Raw genomic sequence first — 18,582 nt, forward strand, 5'->3', positions numbered from 1 at the left:
ATTAAAGTATGAAGTTAGTACGATAGGAAAATAAAGATTTCTCTTTATTGGAATTTAAAGAATAATTTTAACTGTGGTTGGAGCAGACTTACTGGAACAATTAAAACACATCCTTTTTTTCTCTCTGCCTGTTTATACAAAAAGCCATAAGGTGGGGCTATTGGCACAAGGCTTCAATTTGTTAAGTGTGTTACAGAATAAAATACACGTTAATTTTCAACATATCCAACTAAGTTCAGCACGTTTCATCATTACAGCAGTGTCCCTTGGGAATTTGTACTTTTTATCTAAATGATCATTGACATGAATATTTTCACTATATGACGAAATTACATATAAAGTGTGTTTTTAAACTTGGGAAAATGATTACAGGTCAACATACGGTTACATAACTTAACAAACGTAAGAAAAAATCTAAGAGAAAGGGAGAGAAAAAAAACTTCTGGTTCATTGATTGTAGTCAAAAATACTACAATGAAGTTCAACCGAATATTAAGTGAAAAAAAAGGAAAATTTTACACTGCAATATATGTCAAACTAACAGACCGACCTACTTTTGACCTAGTCTGAACGATGCAAACTTAATTAGTTTTTAAGATGAAGTAGGCTACAAAATCAATGGTCTGTGCCATCTTAATACATTTGAATGAAGAATTTGTGGAGTTGTAGCTAGAGTTGACCTCGTACAACACTGACACTACCCTATGGGGAGCCGTTTGTAAAATTGTGCACACTGGAAATAACATTTCTCCACATTTAGCTCCAAAACGTCATAACAATGTAGAGTGATTTTTTAAGTCACTTTTTTCTTTATCACATTTAGGCTAGAGGAATATTTGTGATCTTCTTCACATTTAATTCTTTTGTGAAAAATATATTAAGTTAAAATTTTGTTAAATCCAAATGCTAACTCTAAATCTTAATGTTAAATATGAATCTCAATGTTCAACGATAAATCTAAATGTTCAAAGATAAATCTAAATGTTAAATATAAATATAAATATTAAATATAAATGTTAAATGTTGTTATATGATCCTAAATATTTAGCTGATATGCAAATTCAAACTGCCGAATATCAGTTAAATATTTAGGATTGCGGAGCAACATTTAGATTTAACATTTAGTTTTACCGTTGAACATTTAGATTTAACATTCAGGTTTAGCATTTCGATTTAACAACATTTAATTTCCCATATATTCCTCTAAATGTGATAAAAAAAAGAGACTTTAAAAAAAGAGACATTTTTGAGCTAAATGTGGAGAAATGTTGCTGTTATTTTCAGTGTGCACAAATTTACAAACGGCTTCCCATACTACCCAGGTGGAAACGATGCCACATGATTAGAGGACACTTAGACCAGATCGCACCACTTTCTGATTGGCTGTTACAGCCCCTGTTACGAGTCAAGTAGCCGGGCAAAGGACAGACTGCCAGCTCTTACCATTTCCAGGAGTCACAACGAAATGATGCGAAAGAGGAAAAGTACCTCTGTGTGCTTGGCTGCCACTGTTATTTTTTCGTGTTATTTGATGCAAACGATAGACTGTTTCCGGTTTAAGAAAACGGAAAGAAGAGAAGGACAAGGAGAAGTTGATGCAGCCAAAACAGCAGCCTTTCAGGAGGGGAGAATACTTTTCGGGAGAGTTTTGGAGAAAGGATCCGGCCTTGAGTCACAGGTCATTGATGGATCCAAGAAGGCCTCCTCAAACGTCTCTGCTGAGGATGACGCTGCTTATCAAGCGGACTTTCCAGGTGAAATCTTTTAGGTGTTATAATATATTAAGTTAAAGGCACTATGAGGAGTTTTTCACCAGCTGAGAAACAGACTGAAACCAACACTGATGCCTCTTTATGACCTTCAAATGCAAACAAAACCATAAACAACACTGATACCTTCTCTGTTGTCATTTTTAAAGCCTTAAACCACTCAGTAAGTGTCAGACTACATGATTGACATTTGGCTTTAGAAACAACCTTTTTCAGCCGTTTTCATGGCAAATGATCACATTGAGTGATACATCTGGCTGTTAAAAGACAGCAGGGTGAGGTTTTTGTTGAAAACACTACTTTTACATGCACAGAAGAAGAGCTAAGAGGTATCACTTTGTCCACAATGGGGCGCCAAAATTGCTATAAATCAAAAGTTCCTTACAGCAGCTTTAAATGGCAGTTTATTGCCACCTGCAAATAACCCCAATTGTGTTTGATGTGCTATTTCCTCAGGATGGTCACAGGGATATATGCAAGATGCACACGAAAGGGAGGCATCGTGGAGGCGCATGTCGCCCTCCCTGCAGTGCGGTAGGGACCAGCTGAGGTTCAGAGCTATGGGGCCAGGTGTTTCACAGTTTGCAGTGGAACAAGGTAATCTAAGTGGTTTCTCTTTCCATAATCACTTTGGTACATTATTGTATCTAGCAATGTTGGCGCTCACTGAGAATTTGTCCACACAGGGAATGCACCACCAATGCCTTTGCCCCAGGTCCCTTCCACCTGTGGCTACAGGATGCAGAGGAACCCCTTTGGACTTGTTATGATGGTCCCCTATGATGGCTGCAATGTGATTCAAGAGGTAATTCCTGAAATGCAATATCTCCTGCTCTATAGTCTTACTTAAAAGTGTAAATAATTAGTTATCTGTTGATTTTGAAAGTGGCACCCTTAAAAATATGCATTGGCACAAATCTGAGGATATTTCAAACTTTTAGCCTATCAATGGTAAAACTTGGGTCCTGAATTAGTCAAAGTCAATTGTTTGTATATCAAGAACTGTCTGAAAATGATAAATTATTAATATTGTCACATTTGTCTTTTCTATTTTTTTATTCTATTTTTTGCTCCCAAGGGAGGAAATTACATGCTCCCAATGCGTTGGCAGGGGAATCCAGTCTCACTCTGGTGTCCCAAACCTGCAGTACCATCATACCCTCAAATGCCTGCTAATCCACCATCATACCCTCAAATGCCTGCTCATCCACCATCATACCCTCAAATGCCTGCTCATCCACCATCATACCCTCAAATGCCTGCTCATCCACCATCATACCCTCAAATGCCTGCTAATCCACCATCATACCCTCAAATGCCTGCTCATCCACCATCATACCCTCAAATGCCTGCTCATCCACCATCATACCCTCAAATGCCTGCTCATCCACCATCATACCCTCAAATGCCTGCTAATCCACCATCATACCCTCAAATGCCTGCTCATCCACCATCATACCCTCAAATGCCTGTTCATCCACCATCATACCCTCAAATGCCTCCCCAACCACCTCACATCAAGACTCCAGATATGCCAAATCCCAATTTTCCCCCTTCCTATTTCTATCCACAATATCCTCCATACCCATCATATCCAGGACCTACGAAGGCACCGATGACCCCTGCAGCCCCTCATCAAATGTTTCAGTATCCTTACTATCCAATGTACTACCCTCACTTCAAATGGCCTCCACAAACAACTGCTGCACCTACCACTCACTCCACAGCTACCACCTCTGCTCAACCCACAACCACCCAATCTTCTACCACCGAAACCACCACCAAATCAACAACAAAACCTCCTCCACCACAGCTTCCACCATATATGCCTTTCTATCCTCCTTATCCTCCCTTTTTCCCTCCTTTTGTCCCTCCCTTCCCAACCCCTAAACCTGAAACTACTACTTCTACAACAACCACCAAAGCACCTGATCCAGCAAACCCTACTCTTCCTCCACCACCTGCAGGCTATCCCCCACTACCACCACACTACCATCCTCACCGACACAATCCTCCCTTTCCATTCATGCCCTTTCCACCCAATTACCCTCCACCCTTCCCTCGTCCAGTCTAACATGTTGTGTTCTAATAAATGGTTTTGACAAAAAATTGTGTTTCTGTCTGGTCCTCGACTAGCCTGGAAATTTCAGCAAATTTGGCAACTGACTTTCCAACAAGTGCCTTGAGGTGTGGTTATGAAAGGGGCTTGGCCTTGTCTCACTATGACTATGTACATACTTACCCTGAACACTGCAAGAACTTTACTTTTTATAGCATCTTTGGATATTGAATTCAACCATTGGATTTTTAATTTGTATTTGTAACTGCCTTTTTAAAACTACAACCTAATGTTGTGTTCTTGATTTGGCTTTATTTCTGGATAAAGTTTGAGTGATCCCTAATAATAATAATAATAATAATAAAAAAAAAAAAATATATATATATATATATATATATTTTTTTTTAACTTAAAATCAAGATGTCACTTTGAAGCATCCATTTGGATCATGTAAAGTTTTATCAAAGTCTTGTACAAAACTCACATTTCATATATATATGTAACTGTTGAACCTCGGTCAGTAGGGGTGGGGAATCATTTGAAAGTGTCCACATGGTGGCACCATGGCTCAACTATTTCTTGGTGCAGGTCTCAAATCTGAAACTATAGCACTTTTTAATGTTTCAGAGTTGTGTATGTGTGTGAAGCTTCACCAAGAGGACTTTATTTTTTGCACTAGGTGCTTTAGATAAGTGATTTCTTTAAAGTGAATAATGATGATCTAACTTGTGAAGAAATTGAACATGCTTGGAAAGACATGTTTCTTTTTATAACCTCATTGTACTGCCTTGAGAGGCTTTACACTCTGAGCAACAAACATTTTTCTTTTTCCATATCTTTCCTGGTCCATTCCCTTACACTCAAACAAGAATACAGTTGTTCTTTATACTACAAGTGTTAAAATGTTGACCCTCTTACACTCAAACCACAAGCAAGAGTTTTCTGTTTTTTTTCTTTATCATTCTTAAAAACAGACCATCTAAAGGGTAAACGGCAATGAACATGAAATACCACAGGTGCGGCTCAAAAAATTATATCGTGAAAAAGTTCAATATTTTTTGTCACTCAAGTCAGAAAGTGAAACTCATATATTATATTGATTCATTACACATAAAGTGAAATATTTCAAGCCTTAATTCTTGCATGTTGAAGATTATGGCTTACAGATAATGACAACCCAAAATTCAGTGTCTCAGAAAATTTGAATATTGTGACAAAGTTCAATATTTGAAACCCATGGTGTCACACCCGAATCAGCTAATTAACTCAAAACACATGCAAAGGTTTCCTGTGACTCTAAATGGTCTCTCAGTCTGGTTCAGTAGGGACCCTATCATGGAGAAGACTGCTGACTTGACAGATGTGCAGAAGAGCGTCACTGACACTCTCCACAAGGAGGGTAAGCCACAAAAGGTAATTGCTAAAGAAGCTGGTTGTTCACAGAGAGCTGTATTCAAGCATATTCATAGAACGTTGAGTGGAAGGAAAAAGTGTGGTATAAAAAGGTGCACAAGCAACAGGGACAACTGCGGCCTGGAGAGGACCGTCAAACAAAATCAATTCAAGAATGTGGGAGAGCTTCACAACGAGTGGACGCTAGAGTCAGCGCATCAATCATCAAAATAACAAGGAATAAAGGCTTGAAATATGTCACTCTATGTGTAATGAATCAATGTAATAAATGCGTTTCACTTTCTGACTTGAATGACAAAAAATATTTTACTTTTTCACGTTATTCTAATTTTTTTTTAGCTGCACCTGTATGACACTGGTCTGAGTCAGTCAGCGATCTTTGATGCATTTAATTCCTCATTCCTCTTCTGATTTCCTGCACAGTCTCTTTGAACAGCTCTATAGTAAATCCAGAAAACCCTAACTCACCAGCTCAGTTGTGTCTTTGATTAAAGAAGCTTTTTTTCATAGAAAAGAAAAAAGTGAGGAGATAAAAACACAAAAAGATGACACAGATGTTTTTTTACTCACATTACAAAAGTTAAAGTATTGTAATTGTTAATAGTTCTTTCCTCTATTTCCATACACTGTTTCATTTTCTTTGCATGTAAAAATGTTGTTTTATATCTTCTCAATCTTCTTATCCACACATTTCTTCAGTGCTGAGATGGTGTAAATATTAGCTGGCCATTTTTGTGCTCTACACTTCTAGTTTTAAATTTCTCTTTAAATGTGACTGTTACATAGATTACTCATAAAACAGGTTTTTGTGCTATTTATGTATAGGATAAAGTTAGTGGAGTTTTTGAAATTACTAAGGATATTCTACCCTCTAGTTATTAAGAGAAAAAAATAAATATAAGATGAGTTTTGTTAATCCTTTTTAAACTTTAAACATCAACCGTTATTAGCTAGGTCCAGACAAATACTGCTCTTTGGTGTGTTTGTTAATCATGTGATGACTAAGAAACCAAAGGGCAGTGAAGGCTAGCACTTAAGAAATCATATCATATATTAAAAAGTCCTGATTGCATTATACTAGACCTAAAAAAGAAATGAAAAAAACTGTACACACAATATAAACATTTCCATTTCATATTAAACTACACAAACTTAGTGAGGGATTTTACTGAAAATGTTACGCCATAGGGCCAAACATCACAAGTAAATGCAAATATCCCCCAAATCTAAGAGCAAAATTAACTAAAAACCAAACTCTGAGCTAAACTTCTGACCTGAGTCGTCTAATTACACATCAAAGGCTCTTAACGAGCTCACCTGTTGTTGTGAGGTGAACACAGGTGATAACATTTGACTGGTTGATCACCTGGTGCCAATTGTGGCCCTGTATTTAAAGCTTTCATTCAGGTTCTGCTTCAGAGAAGTACTCTCCATCTGCTTTAAGTGTGTGTGTGTTGGTAGTATGGCAGGTGAAGATGGAAGGGGATGTAACTCCCATCAAACTGTAGCAGTCATATTGTTCCTGTGCGCCTTGGCACAGAGTTCAACTTGTTTTAGCTTGCAAGGGCTGAGTGAAAAAGCAAAGCAGGACAAGTTGATTAGTGAGGCAACAGTGATGGAAGTAAGGATGGGAAGCATTCTCTTCAATGGAAAAACTCTTCAGGCTGAGTCTGGGTCTGCCTCTGCTACTGCCACAGGAAATGGACTGCTGAATATTGACTCTGATCAACCAAATGGCAACAGTAAGATTTTTCTGTTTGAATCTTAATCTCCTAAATGTCAGAAATTCAAGGACTATGCCTGCACCGACTTTACACTGACTTCTTTGCCTTTTTAAAGGGATGTCGGAGCAGATGTCACTTCTGGAGGACAGCTTGAGCAATGAGGCAGCATGGCAGCAGTTGAATCCTTCCCTGCACTGTGGTCAGAAGACTATGAAGTTTACCGCCATGGGACCTGGAGCTGCTGACTTGCAGCTAGACATGGGTATTGTAACCACAGAACTAACTTTGTATAATGTCAGTAAATTGGTGCAGCTAATCATTTAATGGTCTCTCTGGCTCCTCAGGCAATGCTGCCCCCCTGCCTTTAGACCAAGTGCCTGATGCCTGTGGCTACTCGATGACTCAAAATGCACTTGCACTTGTTTTGGTCGTTCCTTATGATGGCTGCAATGTGATTCAGGAGGTATGCTTTTTACCCAAAATGTGCTTAAATTGCTAAATTTGACAGCTTAGGAACAATGCACTAGAGTTTGGTAGGTTTTTAAATTAAAGGAACCTTTTATTAGAAATGATAATGAAGTTTGAGCTCATTTGTACTTTTATGGTAGTGGTCTAACTTTACTTTGTTAATGTGCCCATGTTAAAGCCATATTTCACTAATACTGTGCTTCCTGTTATGTGTATAACCAACTCAGAGGCTCGTATCTTATTCCAGGATGGCGATTACATCTTGCCAATGACTTGGCTAGACACTCCAGTTCAATTTACCTGTCCTGTGTCCACAAGTTCTGCCACATCACCACCTACTACCCCAAAGTCTCAGGAGCCCAAGAGAGTTCCTTACCCCTTCAGGCCCTGGAACCTGAATCGTCGTAAGCGCCAGGCAAACCAGCCCTTGCCCATGAATGACCCAAGAAGTCCATATTATTCCTATTGGTGGTGGTACTACTACTACCCCTACTACATGAATGTGATGACTACACCTGCACCAACTACTGCTGCTCCTACATCTACTGGCAAGCCTGAGACCACCACTACAAAGGCGCCTGACACGACTGTTGCTACCAAGCCATCTACAGAGAAACACCCTCCAGTTAAGCATCCGGCATATCCAAAGTATCCTTATTACCCTTACTATCCCTATTACCCCCTTCCACAACCCCCAGTTACTCCTGCAACACCTGCCACCACAGGAATGACTACCCCAACGGCAACAACCACCACCAAAGCATTGTACATAAAGGGTCATTCAAAACCAGCACACCCTGCTTACCAACTATATTTTCCCAAGTATCCCTATTACCTAGGACCTGGAAAACCCATGCCAGAAATCCCTGGTAATTCTAAAATGTACTATCCTAAATTATCCAGCATATCTATCATAAAACCTGCACTGCCTGTGTAATCCCAGGGGAAAAGGTAAACTGCAGCTGGATTTGGATTCTTGGGAGGAAATTTGACTGTCTCTGTTCACTCACACTTAAAGGTAGCAGTTTCAATCATGGTGTAAAATTTTAAATCAATTGTGGAAAAAGACAGAGCCTCAGGATATGTATTTTAAATACATGTGTGTATGAGAGATGATATACAATGAGAAAAATGTTTTAACATTAAATTGTAATAAAAAAATAATAAACAAATATCCCTGGTGTTATTGCAATGTTTGAGCGGCTGACACTTGTGTTGTGAGTAACAATTTTGAAATTCTCTTGGCCCCATCAACAATGAAACTTTATCAACCAGCAATGCTGTCTGTCAAACTGTTTCTACACAAAGTCACAAGGTGGGGCTATTGGCACAAGGCTTCAATTTGTCATACATTTACCAAGTTTCTTTTCCACATATCCAACTAAGTTTATCACGTTTCATCGTTACAGCAGTGTCTCTTGAGAATTTGATTGTACTTTTATCTAAATGACCACTGCATCTTTTCATTATAAGACAGAATTACATATAAAGTGTGTTTTTAAAGTTGAAATATGATAACATGTCAACATAAGGCTACATAACGTAACAAATCTTACAGAAAGGGAGGGAAAAAAATTATTCTGGTTCATTGTAGTCAAAATACTACATTGAAGTTGAAAGTGAAAAGGAAAATGTTACACTCCAAACTAAAAACTACACACCAACCTACTTATGACCTATAGTCTGACTGATATTAATGTAATTTAGGATGAAGTAGGCTAAAATCAATGGGCTGTGCCATCTTAATACAGTTGAATGAAGAATTGGTGGAGTTGTAGCTAGATCATTGATGTCATGATACATGAAAAACAAACAGCAATGGACGTCTGTATAGATTTTAGGTTGCATGGCGGCAAAGATTCTAGCTTCATCCAAAAACCACAATATGCAAATAATCTTCTGCTACACCTACGTTAACCCTCCATTTCCACAGGATGCACACTGCGCAGCCGATACGTTCCCATTCTAGTCAATGCTTACACAGGTCGAGCAGCGGTGTGTCTCAGCTCCATCTCGGGAGCGTGCCCCCAACCCGCTCCGCCCGTCAAGTCTATTTTCGATGGAACCCGCGCCCAGCACACGACCTCGACAGGAAGTCAGGCACGAGGATCCATCATATGGCCCTTTTCCCCCGGACCGTCTTAGCCCTACTCTACTCGACTTGACTCTACTCGGTCTGAGTTGCGTTTCCAAGGGCGCAGTACCTCTTGTCAGATACCAGCTTTTCGTACCTGCTCTGCTCTGGTTCCAAGCGAGCTGAGCTGAGAAAAGGTGATGTCGACGGACTGCCGGCCACTGATTGGTCAGAGAATGTCGTCACCGAAGAGTCATGAGCGTGACGCTCAACCTATGTGCTCAACAAAGGAATCAAACCTGCCATTTTTTAAAAACGACATCAGTACTCCTTTAACTTTAATCTTCTTTTGCTTTCCTCTCTCACTTGGCCTGCGACAAAAAAGCCACAGACCGAGCAGCAAGTAGACCATTGCCTCCATGTCCTCCATTGATTGTGACAAACCGAGTAGAGTCGAGTCAAGTCGAGTCGAGTAGGGCTGGAACTGTGTGGTGGAAAAGGGCCAATAGACCGTATAAAATATGGACATAGTATCCATGACGTCACCCATCTGTTTCTGAAGAGCTGTTTTGAGGCCAATCGTCGGCTGCAGCCATATTGCTGCTGTCGAGCCAGTGTGACGTAAGTAAAGAGGCGGGCTTTAAGCCTCCTAGCCAACTGCTACAGTGTTCCCGCCTGTCAATCAAGTCAGTTGTACCTCTCATTGGAAGACTCATAATCTAAATATCTTTGAAATTGCTGCTTGAGAAAAAAAATTCACTTCCAGTGCAGTGTGTGCTGATCTAGAAATGAGCTGTCCAGACTACACTCGTCTTTTGTACCAGGCTGTAAACATGTTAATTTCTGCGGTAAAGATCGTCTTTTTCCCCATTCATGTGTATGTGACTTCCTGTACTTCCGGAGCCAGCCTCAAGCGGATTCTCGATGAACTGCAGCTTTTAGCAATTCCGCATTGGACTCATATTTTTAGACCAGAGGTTGCCGCTTGGGATCCATGCCATATATCCGTGATCCAGGTCGAAAACAACAGGACTATAAGATGATAACTGTGTCAGAAGGTAACAGGGCAACAAAATAGAGCAGACTTATTCATACTGAACTCATCTAAATCTGCAAAATTGAAACTTTATACTAATGCAGCATACTCTGTGATTATTAAAACACAAAGGTAACAGAATACTTTAAATGAGCAGTAATTCAACCACAGAAAGGCTACTCTGCGCAACGCTCCAAACACGCGTCCTGTGTAGCACTAGACGGAGCAAATCGCGGCGCAGCCGTAACTCAACGCGGCGCATCCAGTGGAAATTGTGAGTAAAAGCAAAACGCATAATGCTGAGTCAGCATTAATGATAAGAAAAAAGATGACACAGACCCATAGGAAAATAAATCTAAAGAGGAGATCAAAAGTGTTTCATTTCTGTCTCCTAGACAACAATGAGATCTGTTTGAAAGCAAAATGAGACTATAGCGTATGTCTCCTGTTTCTCATTCTTGCCCCCAGAAAAATGTTGCAAAAAGTCTCAGCTTACTCTCCCTTTCAGTTCAAAAGGAGATCTTGTCAAAATCTGAAATGATTCTCAGGTTTTATTCAAGTGTTGTGACCCCTTTTGAGCTCAGGTGGAGAAATCGGGGAGCTCTCTCAATTGTCTCAATCTAACCTCATCCATTTGTTTTTGTCAGACTCAGTTTTTGTGTCTCAAGCTGAGCTCAGATGGAGCAAAGAAAGAGCCTGAGCTCATCTTTTCATGAACATTTATAGTGTCCTGCAAAATTAAGATTTCAATGTAATTGTCAACAAACTTACAATTCTCATTAAAACATTTGAACCACTTGCAAGATCAGCTATTTAGATGTCAAATGATCTCTTCATTGACTTCACAATATGGTCATTCCTTTTACAAGTCTGTTTGGAACAAAACAACTTCACAAAGATTTAGTGTGTTTGAGAGAAATTGCAAAAGATAGAGGTTCCATACCAGGTATGACAGACGATATATTTAAAATATGGGCCGCAAAAGGGCTGACCAGATTTAGCAAGATTATTACAATTAAAGGGGTGGATTATTTTGGGCACTGGTGGCCTAGCGGTCTAAGCGCCCCACATATAGAGACTACAGTCCTCGTCCCAGGGGTCGCCGGCTCGATTCCCGGCCGGTCAACCATTTCCTGCATGTCTTCCCCCGCTCACTACTCCCCATATTTCCTGTCTCTCTTCAGCTGTCCTGTAAATTAAAGCCAAAAAGGCCAAAAATATAATTAAAAAAAGAGAAGAAAATTAGCCATTAATGAGATCTCTCAAATAAGACTCATGTCATGGTCTCAACTATTTTTCCTAGTGAATTTTAGGGAGAAACTAATGAGAAACGAATGAGAACAATTTGAAACTTGAATGAGGCTGAAGTGAGAATCTCAATTTTGTCTCCGAAGACTTAGAAGAGAAAGCCTGTACCAGTAAAATTTTCCTCTGGGGATGGTTGTCTACTCTGACAAAAAATATGTAAACACCAGCTAGTGCACTCACCTCCATGTGCTATATTTGACTTTGTTGTCATTTACCATGGAGATGCAGTATTTACTAAACTGGCACAGCTGAGTTCCATAATAAGCTCTCGCTGTGAGTTGACCTCGTACAACACTGACACTACCCAGGTGGAAACGATGCCACATGATTAGAGGACAATTAGACCAGATCGCACTGGTTTCTGATTGGCTGTTACAGCCCCTGTTATGAGTCAAGTAGCCGGGCAAAGGACAGACTGCCAGCTCTTACCATTTCCAGGAGTCACAACGAAATGATGCGAAAGAGGAAAAGTACCTCTGTGTGCTTGGCTGCCACTGTTATTTTTTCGTGTTATTTGATGCAAACAATAGACTGTTTCCGGTTTAAGAAAACGGAAAGAAGAGAAGGACAAGGAGAAGTTGATGCAGCCAAAACAGCAGCCTTTCAGGAGGGGAGAATACTTTTCGGGAGAGTTTTGGAGAAAGGATCCGGCCTTGAGTCACAGGTCATTGATGGATCCAAGAGGGCCTCCTCAAACGTCTCTGCTGAGGATGACGCTGCTTTTCAAGCGGACTCTCCAGGTGAAATCTTTTAGGTGTTATAATATATTAAGTTAAATGGCAGTTTATTGCCACCTGCAAATAACCCCAATTGTGTTTGATGTTGTGCTGTTTCCTCAGGATGGTCACAGGGATATATGCAAGATGCACACGAAAGGGAGGCATCATGGAGGCGCATGTCGCCCTCCCTGCAGTGCGGTAGGGACCAGCTGAGGTTCAGAGCTATGGGGCCAGGTGTTTCACAGTTTGCAGTGGAACAAGGTAATCTAAGTGGTTTCTCTTTCCATAATCACTTTGGTACATTATTGTATCTAGCAATGTTGGTGCTCACTGAGAATTTGTCCACACAGGGAATGCACCACCAATGCCTTTGCCCCAGGTCCCTTCCACCTGTGGCTACAGGATGCAGAGGAACCCCTTTGGACTTGTTATGATGGTCCCCTATGATGGCTGCAATGTGATTCAAGAGGTAATTCCTGAAATGCAATATCTCCTGCTCCATAGTCTTACTTAAAAATGTAAATAATTGGTCTGTTGATTTTGAAAGTGGCACCCTTAAAAATATGCATTGGCCCAAATCTGAGGATATTTCAAACTGTTAGCCTATCAATGGTAAAACTTGGGTCCTGAATTAGTCAAAGTCAATTGTTTGTATATCAAGAACTGTCTGAAAATGATAAATTATTAATATTGTCACATTTGTCTTTTCTATTTTTTTATTTTATTTTTTGCTCCCAAGGGAGGAAATTACATGCTCCCAATGCGTTGGCAGGGGAATCCAGTCTCACTCTGGTGTCCCAAACCTGCAGTACCATCATACCCTCAAATGCCTGCTCATCCACCATCATACCCTCAAATGCCTGCTAATCCACCATCATACCCTCAAATGCCTGCTCATCCACCATCATACCCTCAAATGCCTGCTCATCCACCATCATACCCTCAAATGCCTGCTCATCCACCATCATACCCTCAAATGCCTGCTCATCCACCATCATACCCTCAAATGCCTGCCCAACCACCTCACATCAAGACTCCAGATATGCCAAATCCCAATTTTCCCCCTTCCTATTTCTATCCACAATATCCTCCGTACCCATCATATCCAGGACCTACGAAGGCACCGATGACCCCTGCAGCCCCTCATCAAATGTTTCAGTATCCTTACTATCCAATGTACTACCCTCACTTCAAATGGCCTCCACAAACCACTGCTGCACCTACCACTCACTCCACAGCTACCACCTCTGCTCAACCCACAACCACCCAATCTTCTACCACTGAAACCACCACCAAATCAACAACAAAACCTCCTCCACCACAGCTTCCACCATATATGCCTTTCTATCCTCCTTATCCTCCCTTTTTCCCTCCTTTTGTCCCTCCCTTCCCAACCCCTAAACCTGAAACTACTACTTCTACAACAACCACCAAAGCACCTGATCCAGCAAACCCTACTCTTCCTCCACCACCTGCAGGCTATCCCCCACTACCACCACACTACCATCCTCACAGACACAATCCTCCCTTTCCATTCATGCCCTTTCCACCCAATTACCCTCCACCCTTCCCTCGTCCAGGCTAACATGTTGTGTTCTAATAAATGGTTTTGACAAAAATTTGTTTGTCTGGTCCTTGACTAGCCTGGAAATTTCAGCAAATTTGGTAACTGATTTTCCAACAAGTGCCTTGAGGTGTGGTTAGGAAAGGGGCTTGATCTTGTCTCACTATGTACATACTTACCCTGAACACTGCAAGAACTTTACTTTTTATAGCATCTTTGGATATTGAATTGAGCCATTGGATTTTTAATTTGTATTTGTAACTGCCTTTTTAAAACTACAACCTAATGTTGTGTTCTTGATTTGGCTTTATTTCTGGCTAAAGTTTGAGTGATCCCTAACAAGAGATTTAATTTTTTTTTTACTTAAAATCAAGATGTCACTTTGAAGCATCCATTTGGATCATGTAAAGTTTTATCAAAGTCTTATACAAAACTCACATTTCATATATATATGTAACTGTTGAACCTCGGTCAGTAGGGGTGGGAATCATTTGAAAGTGTCCACATGGTGGCACCATGGCTCAACTATTTCTTGGTGCAGGTCTCAAATTTGAAACTAGCATTTTTTTAATGTTTCAGAGTTGTGTTTGTGTGTGAAGCTTCACCAAGAGGACTTTATTTTTTGAACTAGGTGCTTTAGATTAACAATTTTTTAAAAGTGAATAATGATCTAACTTGTGAAGAAATTGAACATGCTTGGAAAGACAAGTGTTTCTTTTTATAGCCTCATTGTACTGTCTTGAGAGGATTTACACTCTGAGCAACAAACTCTTTCTCTTTTTCCATATGTATCTTTCCTGATCCATTCCCTTACACTCAAACAATAAAGTTGTTCTTTATACTAGTGTTAAAATTTTGACCCTCTTACACTCGTCTTTATCATTCTTAAAAACAGACAATCTAAAGGGTAAACGGCAATGAACATGAAATACTATGACTCTGGTCTGAGTCAGTCAGCGATCTTTGATGCATTTAATTCCTCATTCCTCTTCTGATTTCCTGCACAGTCTCTTTGAACAGCTCTATAATAAATCCAGAAAACCCTAACTCACCAGCTCAGTTGTGTCTTTGATTAAAGAAGCTTTTTTTCATAGAAAAGAAAAAAGTGAGGAGATAAAAACACATAAAAAGATGAGACAGATGTTTTTCTACTCACATTAAAAAAGTCAAAGTATTGTAATTGTTAATAGTTCTTTCCTCTATTTCCATACACTGTTTCATTTTCTTTGCATGTAAAACTGTTGTTTTATATCTTCTCAATCTTCTTATCCACACATTTCTTCAGTGCTGAGATGGTGTATATATTACCTGGCCATTTTTGTGATCTACACTTCTAGTTTTAAATTTCTCTTTAAATGTGACTGTTACATAGATTACTCATAAAACAGGTTTTTGTGCTATTTATATAGGATAAAGTTTGTGGAGTTTTTGAAATTACTAAGCATATTCTACCCTCTAGTGATTAAGAGGAAAAAATAAATATAAGATGAGTTTTGTTAATCCTTTTTAAACTTTAAACATCAACCGTTATTAGCTAGGGCCAGACAAATACTGCTGTCCGGTGTGTTTGTTAATCATGTGATGACTAAGAAACTAAAGGGCAGTGAAGGCTAGCACTGAAGAAATTAGAAAAACTGTACACACGATACAAACATTTCCATTTTATATTAAACTACACAAACTTAGTGAGGGATTTTACTGAAAATGTTACGCCATAGTGCCAAACATCACAAGTAAATGCAAATATCCCCCAAATCTAAGAGCAAAATTAACTAAAAACCAAACTCTGAGCTAAACTTCTGACCTGAGTCGTCTAATTACACATCAAAGGCTCTTAACGAGCTCACCTGTTATTGTGAGGTGAACACAGGTGATAACATTTGACTGGTTGATCACCTGGTGCCAATTGTGGCCCTGTATTTAAAGCTTTCATTCAGGTTCTGCTTCAGAGAAGTACTCTCCATCTGCTTTGAGTGTGTGTTGGCAGTATGGCAGGTGAAGATGGAAGGGGATGCAACTCCCATCAACCTGTAGCAGTCATATTGTTCCTGTGCGCCTTTGCACAGAGTTCAACTTGTTTTAGCTTGCAAGGGCTGAGTGAAAAAGCAAAGCAGGACAAGTTGATTAGTGAGGCAACAGTGATGGAAGTAAGGACAGGAAGCATTCTCTTCAATGGAAAAACTCTTCAGGCTGAGTCTGGGTCTGCCTCTGCTACTGCCACAGGAAATGGACTGCTGAATATTGACCCAGATCAGCCAGATGGCAATGGTAAGATTTTTCTGTTTGAATCTTAATCACCTAAATGTCAGAAATTCAAGGACTATGCCTGCACCGACTTTACACTGACTTCTTTGCCTTTTTTTTTTTTTTTTTTTTTTTTTTTTTTTTTGTATAAAGGGATGTCGGAGCAGATGTCACTTCTGGAGGACAACTTGAGCAATGAGGCAGCATGGCAGCAGTTGAATCCTTCCCTGCACTGCGGTCAGAAGACAATGAAGTTTACCACCATGGGACCTGGAGCTGCTGACTTGCAGCTAGACATGGGTATTGTAACCACAGAACTAACTTTGTATAATGTCAGTATATTGGTGCAGCTAATAATTTAATGGTCTTTCTGGCTCCTCAGACAATGCTGCCCCCCTGCCTTTAGACCAAGTGCCTGATGCCTGTGGCTACTCGATGACTCAAAATGCACTTGGACTTGTTTTGGTTGTTCCTTATGATGGCTGTAATGTGATTCAGGAGGTATGCTTTTTACCCAAAATGTGCTTGAATGGCTAAATTTGACAGCATAGGACCAATGCACTAGAATTTCGTAGGCTTTTAAATTAAAGGAACCTTCTTTTATTAGAAATGATAATGACATTTGAGCTCATTTCTACTTGTGTGGTAGTGGTCTGACTTTACTTTGTCAATGTGCCCATGTCAAATCTGTTAAAGCCATATTTCACTAATGCCGTGCTTCCTGTTATGTGTATAACCAACTCAGAGGCTTGTATCTTATTCTTGTTCCAGGATGGCGATTACATCTTGCCAATGACTTGGCTAGACACTCCAGTTCAATTTACCTGTCCTGTGTCCACAAGCTCTGCCACATCACCACCTACTATCCCAAAGTCTCAGGAGCCCAAGAGAGTTCCTTACCCCTTCAGGCCCTGGAACCTGAATCGTCGTAAGCGCCAGGCAAACCAGCCCTTGCCCATGAATGACCCAAGAAGTCCATATTATTCCTATTGGTATTATTACTACTACTACCCCTACTACATGAATATGATGACCACACCGGCACCAACTCCTACCACCACTACAAAGGCGCCTGACACGACTGTTCCCACCAAGCCATCTACAGAGAAACCCCCTCCAGTTATGCAACCTGCACATCAACACTACCCTTATTACCCTTATTACCCTTACTATCCCTACTACCCCCTTCCACAAAACCCAGTGACTCCTGCAACACCTGCCACCACTACAACTGGACCTGCTACCACTGGAATGACTACAACATTGGCGACTACCACCAAAGCATTGATCACAAAGGGTCCTTCAAAACCAGCACCCCCTCCTTACCCGCCATATTATCCTAACTATCCCCATCACCATCACCTAGGACCTGGAAAACCATTGCCAGATATTCCTGATAATTCTGATATTTACTACTATCCTATTATCCAGCATATCTATGGGAAACCTTCTGCCAAACCAACTACTAAGCCGAGTGACCAGTCTTCTACAATGCCAGACCCCACTGCTCCGACCTCCAAGCCCAGTAGCTCAGTTCCCACAACAAAGCCAGACACCACTGCTCCAACCTCCAAGCCTAGTAGCTCAGTTCCCACAACAAAGCCAACTACTGCGCCTACAACTCAGACAACTATACCAACGGCCGACACCTCAAAACCCAGCTCAAATATTTATCCAGGTCCAATGAGTCCATTTGTACCTTACGACCAGGGTCCCTTTGTACCTTATGTTCAATACAGATCAAACAAGGCTGGCGAACTCCCATATGACCCAAAATTTATGCCCCAAGCTGACTTCAAATCTGGACCCCAGCCTAGGTCACACCTACATCCAGGCTTCAACTACTGGCAACCTGCACCCTGGTTTCCTGAGTCATCTGGCAAAGACAACCCTCTATTCGATTGGCAAAATTTCCAGCCTCAAGAGAACTAACTTGAAGGTAGCTCACTTCTAATTCCTGTTTTGAAGTTGTATAAATCTATGCATTTGGTTTCTTAACTGTTTTTCTTTCTTTCAGATTCTGGCTTACTGGGATTCTGATCATTCAATAAACACTGAACCTGTAATTTAACTGGCTCATGTTTTATTTGTCTTGCAAAAAAGTGCTTGAGTACTGAGGATTTCAAAGTACCAGTTTCCAATGAATTATTTCCTCCAATTAAGACTTGCCATAACTTAATAATTTGCATTAACTGGTTTAACAG

At 40.3% G+C, this 18,582-nt stretch overlaps 1 protein-coding gene across 16 annotated transcripts; it reads left to right on the forward strand.

Annotated features, from left to right (window-relative positions):
* Positions 1 to 1,409: 1,409 nt before the first annotated feature.
* On the forward strand, positions 1,410 to 18,449 carry LOC117827123 (adhesive plaque matrix protein-like). 16 transcript variants are annotated; one of them, XM_034703607.1, is made up of 6 exons: positions 1,414 to 1,754; positions 2,226 to 2,366; positions 2,456 to 2,574; positions 2,848 to 2,964; positions 2,995 to 3,264; positions 13,397 to 14,189. In XM_034703607.1, exons 1-6 carry the CDS (start codon positions 1,466 to 1,468, stop codon positions 14,153 to 14,155), a joined length of 1,695 nt encoding a protein of 564 aa, XP_034559498.1. In that variant the 5' UTR covers positions 1,414 to 1,465; the 3' UTR covers positions 14,156 to 14,189. The 16 variants fall into 16 exon arrangements, with proteins under 16 accessions (XP_034559504.1, XP_034559505.1, XP_034559502.1 ...); XM_034703608.1 differs by having other exon boundaries at positions 2,848 to 2,934; positions 2,965 to 3,264; XM_034703609.1 differs by having other exon boundaries at positions 2,848 to 2,934.
* Positions 18,450 to 18,582: the final 133 nt, after the last annotated feature.

Source organism: Notolabrus celidotus, chromosome 15 (assembly GCF_009762535.1).
Source record: "Notolabrus celidotus isolate fNotCel1 chromosome 15, fNotCel1.pri, whole genome shotgun sequence".
In the NCBI taxonomy this organism is placed as follows: Eukaryota; Metazoa; Chordata; class Actinopteri; order Labriformes; family Labridae; genus Notolabrus; species Notolabrus celidotus.